The sequence below is a fragment of the Drosophila eugracilis genome, unplaced genomic scaffold, assembly GCF_018153835.1.
Source record: "Drosophila eugracilis isolate 14026-0451.02 unplaced genomic scaffold, ASM1815383v1 contig_1172, whole genome shotgun sequence".
Taxonomy (NCBI): Eukaryota; Metazoa; Arthropoda; class Insecta; order Diptera; family Drosophilidae; genus Drosophila; species Drosophila eugracilis.
In genome coordinates, this window is record NW_024571954.1 from 355,546 (window position 1) to 365,879 (window position 10,334).

The 10,334-nt window shown below is 39.5% G+C and overlaps 3 protein-coding genes across 9 annotated transcripts in view; 2 read left to right on the top strand and 1 right to left on the bottom strand.

Annotated features, from left to right (window-relative positions):
• Positions 1-9,810, bottom strand: part of LOC108106407 (SH3 and multiple ankyrin repeat domains protein 1) — a 39,451-nt gene extending 29,641 nt beyond the window's left edge. For all 7 annotated transcript variants that reach the window (XM_017213426.2, XM_017213423.2, XM_017213425.2 and 4 more), the window contains exons 1-2: positions 9,718-9,810; positions 3,064-3,579 (exon numbers count right to left, since the gene is read on the bottom strand). In XM_017213426.2, coding sequence (XP_017068915.1) covers positions 3,064-3,231 — 168 coding nt within the window. In that variant the 5' untranslated portion in view covers positions 3,232-3,579; positions 9,718-9,810. The remainder of the gene's footprint in view (positions 1-3,063; positions 3,580-9,717) is intronic.
• On the top strand, positions 232-1,984 carry LOC108106409. The gene is made up of 3 exons (XM_017213428.2): positions 232-1,630; positions 1,686-1,821; positions 1,879-1,984. The coding sequence occupies exons 1-3, from the start codon at positions 1,406-1,408 to the stop codon at positions 1,959-1,961; spliced, it is 444 nt and encodes a 147-aa protein (XP_017068917.1). The 5' UTR covers positions 232-1,405; the 3' UTR covers positions 1,962-1,984.
• LOC108106408 lies at positions 1,879-2,939 on the top strand. Its single transcript, XM_017213427.1, has 4 exons — positions 1,879-1,987; positions 2,130-2,415; positions 2,482-2,605; positions 2,684-2,939. Exons 1-4 carry the CDS (start codon positions 1,974-1,976, stop codon positions 2,773-2,775), a joined length of 516 nt encoding a protein of 171 aa, XP_017068916.1. The 5' UTR covers positions 1,879-1,973; the 3' UTR covers positions 2,776-2,939.
• Positions 9,811-10,334: the final 524 nt, after the last annotated feature.

Here is a 10,334-nt window from a genome sequence, read left to right on the forward strand (position 1 = left end):
TGGAAGATCAAAAAACAGCTCTTAAACAAGGCAACCTCTGAGAATACCTAAGTCTAAAACAAAAGCTACAGTCAAAAGATTTCCCAAACCCCCCCAATTCCCAATTTAAAACCCTAAAGTAGCCAGCAAATATCCCCGCCATAGACCTAACATAGAACTCTCAGCATTTGGTTCCCACATCCGACCTGAACTTACAACATAATTTACTAGACTCCTAACTGGCAACTACAACCAGACCAGCCACGCCTCCTACACCAGCCTGAAAACCAAAAACCCCAAAACAAGGCAATGTCTGTCACTTGCCGCGTTGAATTTGTATTGGCCAAATCGAAAACGGAACCGGCCACCAAAGACCGGGCCATGCAATTAGCTGGAGGTCATTGTGTTCGGTTCACAGCACAGTTCAGTTTCAGTTCGGAATCGATTCCAAAGCGATTTTCAGTATGGTTTCAGTTTCGGCTTCGGTTTCGGCACTGAGTTTCCGTTTGCAATTTTGCGGTTGCCAATATTGAAATGGGCGCGGCTGCCCCCGCATTGGGATTTTGGGTTTTGACAATGTTACGACAGCAATTTGCTCAAACAAATTGTTTATAAATGTACGCAATTGACTGACCATTGTTTGGTGTTCATTGGGAGAAAGGAACAAGGAAGTACGCCTCTTTCTTTGGGTTGTTTTGGAAAGCTTAAAGTGGTAGAAGATACTCTTTCCCTGCATAACTCATAAATAGAGTGGCAAATATAACTATTACTAACATCCTAAAGCTCTATTAATAAGTAAAATTAAAGAAAAATCTTTCATAGTTACCCCCTAGACATTCCCCCTAGCTTTTATTACCAATCCTAGCCAAACTTGCCACATCTTCTAGCCATTGAAAATCTAACCTTCCTTCTATCTCGTTTCTTTTCTTGTTTTCTTGGTTGCCCTCCCCTCTGACAGACTGCCATTCAGTTGTCAAATATCTTTGGATCTGCAACGTCACGATTTCAGACTTGAGGGCGCACGACTCCAGACTCAGCTGCAGTTGCCGGAAAATTGCATTGAACTTCAAAAAAATTGAAACTTCACGAGGCAGCAGCAGCAGCAGTCGAGGCGTGGTCCGCTCTTTATGTTGTAAGGGCACGTGGCAGCCTTTAGCTGGCTAAAAATTTCAATCAACAACATCTGTAAGAAAAAAAAAATTGCATTGCAATTCCCAGGTAATTGCTTTTTTCTTCTTGTGGGTCAATCAACAAAGTTTGGCTTAATTGAAAAGTTTGCCTTGTTCCAGTTAGTTTTTTAAGGGAAATAAATATCTTTATATCTTAATCCTTATTCCAAGATCAACTGATCTTTGCCTTTGAAATAATCTCGGCTAAAAATTCATGTAGAAATTTGTTAAATTTTAAGTTTTAACTTTTAGCGAAAATGATTTTCAAGAAGTGCTGCTTTATCTTGCCCCTGAACATTGGTTGCATGATCATTGCCGGGTTGTTCATCATCTTCCATGTTGGTGAGCTCATATCCCATACGGATGACTTGGTATTTGTCAGGGACACCAATCTTAACAAGAAATGGGCTCCCATCCTGGTCTGTCCCACATTGGTTTTTGGAACTCTCAGCTCAATACTGCTAATCTATGGTGCTAAGGCGGTGAGATTTTTACTAACTTCTTGTAACTAAACTTAAGAATATATTTAAACTCTAGCGAAAACGAGGCTTTGTCTTTCTCTGGGTATGCATATACTCTATCATACTCTTCTTGTACATCCTATTGGCCATCATTCAGCTGGCCAAGTACACCCCTGTACCGATTATTCTGTCCGTTCAGATGGTCATCATAGGTGGGTGTTCCTATAGTATGTTTGAGTCTATCTTTATTCTGACTTTCATCTCTTTAGTCGGTCTTATATACTCCCTGATGATAGTTCATTCGTATTACAAATTTCTCAAAAGTGTGGATGACGCTGATGACTCAATTTGATCGAATCGGGCAATGTGGTTGGGAAGGTAAATATCAAATTCATATTCCCATCTAGGCAACATTGTTCTATTGATCTTCCTATAAACTAACAAGTAATCTAATAGTTAGAAAGTTTTAATTTTTATCCAAGAAAATATACAAATTATTCCTTTGAAATTGGCAAAGCAGTTCAGGATCGTTTATCACCATGGCCTGTCGCTGCAGATACCTTAAACAGATTATGACCACATGCTGCTGGTGCTATTCACTGCGCTTTGGTGTCCTGCTCTTTGGCTGCATCTTCCTGACCTGGTTCTTGTACATCACCATAGGCACTGGCTTTATGATGGAGTGCATCTTTCCGGATGAGTATCAGAGGTCTTTGATCCCAGCCCCAGCGGCTCTGAAGGCCACCATGGTTTTTAGTTTCTTTGGTATCATAGCATCAGCCATGCTGTGCATTGGAGTGCACCTTGTGAGTAGTTCTTAGAAAAGGGTTTACCTATCTTTTATAATATCTCTTCCCTCTCTTATCCCTCAGAACAACGAGATGCTCTTTCTGCCCTTTCTGGGTTTCGTGCCCATTTGGATCTTAGTTCATATCTTAGCCCTGACTGTTTATACCTTTAATACAGTGATTATTATCCTGACAGCCATCACAATGTGTGGGTATTTTATCAGATATATCTTTATATGGATATCTAGAGGTATGATAATTAATCTCCCTTCATATTTTCCCATAGTTGTCCTGGTCTACGCTTGGTTTGTGGTCTGGTCCTACTACATAGAACTGCTCTTTGCCTACGAGGAGGAGCTGGAAGAGGGCTATGTGTAAGATCTGTGATTCTGAATGTGCTATGAATGACTCTTTGGCTGTACAACGTAGTATTTACAATGTCAAGAGAGATATGATAAGGCAAATTAAAATCAAAATTCTAAATGTCAGAATGTTTTCAAGAAAAAGACATTTCTTTCCAATTAAAAACTGACTAATGGTTCTTCTCCCCCGTTTAGTGATTTTCTAGCACAGACATCAGACTCCAACATGCACTGCTCTATATACTATATATATACACTTGAAGTTAATGACTATCCGGAATGGTAATGACAGTGACCGACTTACCTTTGGCAGCGAGGCGAGCACCTGCTGTTTGACATCCCAGACGAGCCGCTCCGATGGGAACTGCAGGCATTTGTAGACATTCAGCTCTGGTACATGGATGCGCACCAGTAGCCAGCCGTCTCGGGGCTCCGGCGGCGGCTCATCGTCAAACGCCCCCGGCCCGGACATGGTGTCCGTATTGGCCGGGTTCTGTTTGACTTTAGGTGTGGGTGGGTGGTACGTCGTAATTTTGGCGGCTTTTCTATCTCACTCGGACAGAACCTTCTCTCCCAAAACAGCCTTTTGGGGGAAAAGTTCTTTTAACTTTTTTTTCTTTCCTCCTTTTTTTCGCACTTCAAAGAGTGTCTTCTTTTCGGCTTTTGTTTCGTGTTTAGTTGATGGTTCTGTTAAAATTTATTTAATTTTTTATGGGCAATCTATTTGATTGGTCGGCTGGCTTGGGCCTTCTGCTGTTGGAATCCGTTTGCCTGGGACATGTCGCTGAGAGGCCTTCGTTGAGTCTGTTGCATGATGGTTCTGGAAATAAAAATTATGAATAATTATTTAAATAAATCAAAAAGCTTTTTTACAGACCACTCTCGTTGCTCTCGTACTTAACAGTTCATTGAAAATATGAAAAAATTATGAAATTAATATTTTCCTTTTATCATTCGTGCCATAAATTCTCAATCAAAATTGGCAAAATAAATATAAAATATTTTTAATTGCCACTAAAAGATGCTTCCTTTTGCGGCTTTAAATACAAGTTTTACTGCATTGATAATGCTTTTTCCAATTAACTCATAAATTTTCACTCCACTTTCATTTCCATGAGAATTTTCACATTTGCAAAATGCAAGCCATTAAAAAGTCTTAAAAAAAAAAACTAGTTTCCCCAGCACTTTGCATTGAAAACTTAATTTTAAAGTTGCTTAACTTTAGTAAATCGTCGACTGCTTAATTTTCCTACGCACTTCGTATCAGACAGCCAGTCAATTGGCTCCACTTTTCCATACCCCCCTCTTTTCATGTCTAAATGTCTGGGAAATGGCCGACCGACCTATCAACGGTTAATAAAACCAACAAAATTTTCAAAGTGAAAAGAAAACACTAGGAAAATGTCTCCTTGTTGATTACAATTTGATATTGACATTTTATGGCTGCAGCAATGCTATTGCAACTGCAACTGCAATTATGCACAAATTAAATTCACACGCTAACTTAGGAGGCGGAGGCGGCGGCGCCCAATAGGGGAAGTACAGTACAGCATGTAAATGTGTGCCACAGACCCGCTGACAGTTGTCGCTGCAAAATGGGGCGGCGTTTGTTGGGGGGCAAGTGGGGAACTGTGGGCGGAACGGGTTAAGTTGCCCACCAACCACATCTGCAAGTCTGCACTTTGTCGCATTTAATTGCGAGCGTGTTGATTGCATTCAACTAGTTAGTGTTGGCATTGGGGGTAAAGGGGCGGGAAAATGTTAGGAAAACTAGTGTAAAATGGAAAATGCTTGCGGGAAAAGATAAATCCTAATTGAGGATAAAACTGCTGTGGGTGCTTCTGAAATAAAGATGAAAGGGTTTTCATCTAGAGGTGTAAATGCAAGTTTTTTGAGAAAAGGAAAATGCTTTTTCTTCCTAAAATCATAATTTAAGTTAGTTGCTTATTAAAAATTGGTCTTAGTCTTAATTTTTGTCTAGAATTTAATTCATTTTTTCTTTACAAAAAAGTTTTATTTATTTTTAAACAACTTTTAATCACAATTTCTGTTTAACTTTAAAAGAACTTTCCCTTAAAAAGTAAAAATAACCTGCATATGTGCCCCCATTTTTCCGTGGTTCACTGCCCTCGTTCTTTAACGCCACGCTGGAAAATAAACACAAAAATATGTCACGGTCAAAAAACTCCACCGAAATACATAAATTAAGAGCGCAAATAGGCATATCAATAAAAGTAAATACGAGAAATGAAAACTTCGTTTAAACAAGTGAGTTTGCGGAGACAAAAGCCTCGTTTACCTTGACTCGGCTGTCAATCAAACCCACAAATTCATTCCAAGCAGCTAGTCAAGTGAAATTATCAACAAAAGACGCCACAACGAAAACTTGAAAAGCCAAAAACCTAAGTCGAGTGTCGTCGCCAGACTTCTGTGTGTGTGATAAGCGAAGGTGGTGGCCAAGGCATTGGAATTAATAGTGATAAAAAAAAAAAAAAAAAATGATAAACAAAACTGAATGATAAGCCGAAAGTGGCGTTTGTTAAGATTTTGTGACTTTGCCATGGCACTCTAATTGGTAAACGATTTGCGATAATTAAGCATACGCCACGTGGTCGCAGCCAAAAGTGATTGAACTTAATTTAGAAGACACGCCAGCCAGGTAATATCATTCGATGGGCTTTTTATTGGCTATCCACAGCATAGCTTAGTCATGATTGTAATGGAAATTTTCAGCCAGCGAGTTCCGGAGGCAAAAGTTTATTTTGGTTTTAATTGGAAAAGTTACTGGGTCCATACTTTAGGCCCCATAATGGGCCTTTGAGATACTCTCTCTGACATGAAATATATGTTCTACTGGTCAGTACTGATTTAGTGGTCGGTCAGTAAATGGCCTGCTCCCCAACCTAAATTCACCGATTTTGCAGCGATTTTTCACTTGTACTAATAGAAAAATTGTGCCCGACCTTTGATGGCTGTGTGTGTGGGGGGGTGCGTGTGAAATTCGGTGTCCAGCTGTCAGGCAAGTAAATCAAAAATTATGTTTTCGCTTCTGTTTTTTTATGCTACCCCTCGGAAATGTGAGTTTTTTTCCCTCCAAACAGACAGCTGTCTTGCGGCTGTCAAACTGGCAACTTTTGGTGCTCCCCTCTTTCGATTGCCATTACCCACCCTCTTACTCTCTCTATATATCTAAGCTATATGGTATATATGCCGATGTCTGGCCTGTCTGTTGGCTGTCCTTTCTATTGTCTTAGCCCTGACAGTTATTTGGTTTGGATATGCCAGCTAATGCCAAACTTTTTCGCCAAACTCTCGGAGGAAACATTCATTGCATAAGCTGCATGTTATCAATGGGAAGGCAAAAAAGTAATTTTATGGTTTCATTTTTTATGAGGGAATCATTCGTTGACAGCGGCAAACATATTTATGGGTTGGGGTAAACACTAATTGGTTCTGCTTCAGGTGATATAAGAAGATAAGGGATAAGAGTATATAAATAGAAAATAGACAAGGTGTTGCAGGTAGATGTTTTATAGCTGAAAGATGAAAAGAAAAAAGCCGTCTTGGAAAGAACATACAGCTCTATATTTAGCAGAGTTTTATGGGGGTACACCTAAAGAGCTTTAGAGTTGAGAAGTTTTAAAGTTTTATAGTTTTCCAGATAAGTGATTGAAGGCAAGAAGATATTTTGGAGAGAAATCAAACCAAAATCTCAACTTTAAACTAAATTTCCTTCAACCTTAAAATCTCCTTCTAATATTATCTTAACTTTTCAGCATATGACTTGAATATTATTTGGCACATTTCTTTTCGGGTTTTGGCTCACTTGAACAGCTTTGAGTGCTGTCTCCTTCACTTCTTACCTCACTGCATTGCTGTCTCGCTTCCACTTTCGGCCATAGCCGCCCCCTTCAACCCATGCACCTCCTTGAGTTAAGTGCTTGTGACACTTGCCTCTCAAGGCTTTATGACAAGCGATGAAATTTTATTTGGCAAAAGTGTGACAAACTGAAAATGACAAAGTATAGGAGTACTCAGCTTCGAAACAGCTGCCAGGCTGGAGGAGACTTTAGGCCATAAAGAGTAGGGGTCAGCAAGAAGAGAGAGAGAGAGAGAGAGGCTAAAGGTTAGGGTTTAAGCGGCCAGAGAGGGCAGGTACCACAGCCATGTAAATTAAGTTTTAAATATGCCACATCGAATGGACTTTGCTCGAAATTAGTTACAGCATCAGGTCCCTGGAGTCCGTGAACCGAACGGGCGAATGGGTGACTTTAGTGGGTCAGTGGAGAGCCCCATTGGGTTTGCTCGAATGCGCAACTAAATGCGACTAAAGTTGCATGTGCCACACACTAATAAGTAGAAGTACACAGGAGAAAAATGTGTGAAAAAGGTCACACTGTCTCTTATAACTGTCTGATGGCCACACTGCTTACATTATAGACAACTTGGCCACACTAAATATTACTTTTACCATCTAATTAAGATAATCTCTTTCAAAAACCTCATCTTTTAGAGCTACTTTTGGTATCACACTTTTCCCAAAGTGCAAAAACATTTCCGAGAATGGAGAAACAGCATCGCTTATGCATAATGGCCCATGCATATTTAAATTGCCTTCGTCCGATGCTGCAGTTGGTGCCGCTTTAAAGGCAAATTACTTTTGTCATTGCAATGGCTTGCCGCTCAATCTTGTGGGGGATTTCTGATGGCTTAAAGATGTAGAGAGAGAGAAGGGGTGCTGCGAAGAGGTCCTTCCATAGCCACTTATTGTGGCACACTCTCTGTTGTGCATGCTGCAAATAATTTGTGTTGGCAACGGCAACCAGCAACCAGCAACCAACAAACTGCTGCAAAATCAGAAGCAACAACGACGGCGGCATCCACAAAACGAATGTAAAATCCACCCGCAACCAAACTTAATAATGGCAAACTATTATTCTTCCACCAGCCAACTAACGCTGCGTGGACAGTGGAATAAATGGGATTTAAAAGGAAAATCGATTAGGTTTTCGATTTGGAGAAAGGAATCTTTGATTTTATTTTGTTAGAAAACAAATTGTGTCTTGGGAAAATGAAGTTGTAAAGGAAAAAGGAAAGATTTATCGGGCATTTATGGAAATAATAACTTAATTACAAACTTTTGAAAGGCTCAACTTTATTTTCTAGGCTTTTCCCTAACAACTTATCATTTATTTTCAGAGATTTCTTAAAATATTAAACAAAACCCCCACTGTTTCGAGTTTGCTAAATCGAAGACGCCATTTTCCACGCTGACGGCTCTGGGTGCATTGTTGCGTGTACCGGAAACGGAAATGCGCACATAATTCTGTTAGGAAAATGCAACAAAATGGCGCCCAGCAGCAGAAGACATCCTCCTTGTGGTGGTGGTCCACCAAACAGAGAGAAGGAGAGAGAGAGCTAGTGAAAACTTTAATTAAATAATACTAAATGCAATTTCGCCTGGCTCCGTCGGTCGGTAAATAAGTCTGAGGCAGCAAAACATGTCACAGAAGTTCATGGCTGAGAGCATCTCCTGGCTAATTTATTTTGCTATTTTCTGTTTATTCGAACTGTAGAATCTGTGGAGAAGAGAAGACTGCAGACCGCAGAGGAGTAACGTAAAAAGCAAAACAAGAAAAACTTTAACCCCGAAACTTGTTTTCCAGTCACGTTCATTTTCAATCAAGTGGCATCATTATGCTGGCCAAACAAACTGAAACTGAAATAAAAATGGCAAGGAGAAAGAAGAAACGAATGAGGAAGAGAGGCCACCACAATTGGCTAATACAATGATAGAATTAGCTTGGACTCGAGTGTGAGTGTATACCATATATAACCACCGCCTTAACCCTTTGCTGGTACACCGCCCTCCCGCCAAACTGTCAGTCAAGTCCGGCCAATCAGTCCTTTTGTCTAGGCCCACGGACCGGCAACAAATTACCTTCGAATCATCTGAAACCGAACCACCCAAAAACCACAGAACCCACTTACCTAGGTGGCCAACCATGGACTTCCTGTTCGAAGCCAGAAAAGACAGAAACAGAAGTTGCCACAGAATCGGAATCAGAATCAGATAAATCTCAAGGGAATCGAACTGAAGTAGAAGTAGAAGAGCAACGAAAGTCGAATGAATGAAAAGTAAAGCATTGACATTTTGGCATTTATTTGATTTGGTTTTTGATTATAGTTAGGAATTGGTTTTTGGTAAAAGTTAAGGGAAAATGAAGAGACAAAGCCAATCAAGAGTTGATTTTTCGTTTAAGAAAGCCACTCAATGAGCCTAAAAATCAAACTTAAACATCAAAAAGCATTAAAAATAATTGAAAAACATGTTAACGCCTATTTAGCAGGTGTTCATTTCCCTCTACTAACCACTACCACTACTAACCAAACTTACTTTTAACGCCCAGCAGCGTATTTCTCTAACAAATTGTAAATCCAAAAGCAAATCAACTTAACTTACAGATCGATTAATTACATTGTATCATTTCACAATTTGCTGGGCAAAAACCAAATGAAAATCCTGCGTACAGGCGAAGAAAACCATTTGGTAAGTATTACGACTATTTTGCTAATTTCAGCAGCTCGAGTTACGTCAGCGAGCCATTAAGTCAAAAGTTGTATATGTGCAATCAATGAAAATAAATTAAAAATCAAACACACACACACACAAATCCAACCGATTAAAGAGAGAAAAACAGAACAAAACTTTATGCAAATGATCGGTAAACGAACGAAACCGATTCAACCGGTTTACTCGAATGCAGTGCAAAAATCTTAAAACCAAAACAACAAATGACAAGCGACAAGTCTACAGATGGACACATGGAAACACGACCATAAAAAAAATATATATAGTAACGACATATAGTAACTCTTAGATATAAGATATATACGTTTAATGGGAAAAAATTATGGGTTTCGCATTTAGCTGTGAGTAACACGAGTCAACACTTACCTCTCACTCTGCTCACACGCGAGGTGCTTAGAACCCAGTGCTGCTCAAACTGTAGGGCCAGACATGTGGCGGCTGTAATGAAATAATTAAGATAAACAGGTTATTGAAAGGAAGTATATATTAGTATTCTATTACTAAGAAAAAAATACTATTTCCTCAATAGAAAATAAATCTTCAATGATTATCATCAACTCATGTTTGTTCTTTAATAGCTCAAAGGTCGGTTTATCTAAAATATATTTTAAAACTTAGTTAATTTTTGTTTATTTTCTTGTCCTCCCTCTTTCTACAGACCATCTCCATGTCGCTTATTTTCCCTCACTTGCCTTTTCCTTACTTTTCTTGATTAATTTCTATTTAACGTGCAAATATTTTTTCTGTCAATTTTCCCAATAAATGCAATTTATATCTCCAGCCAACAGCCAACAGCAGCAGCAGCCACAGCTCAGGCAGCGATACTTCCATATTTTACATCTGGCTGAGACTCCTTCTTCGTCCTCTTCTTCTTCTATGCTTCTTTTGCTCCTTGGCTTGCCCGCAGGGCCATCAATCATACGCCATGTGAGCAGCCAAAAGCAGCCAGCAGACGTACACACAATCAAATCAATATCAGAGTG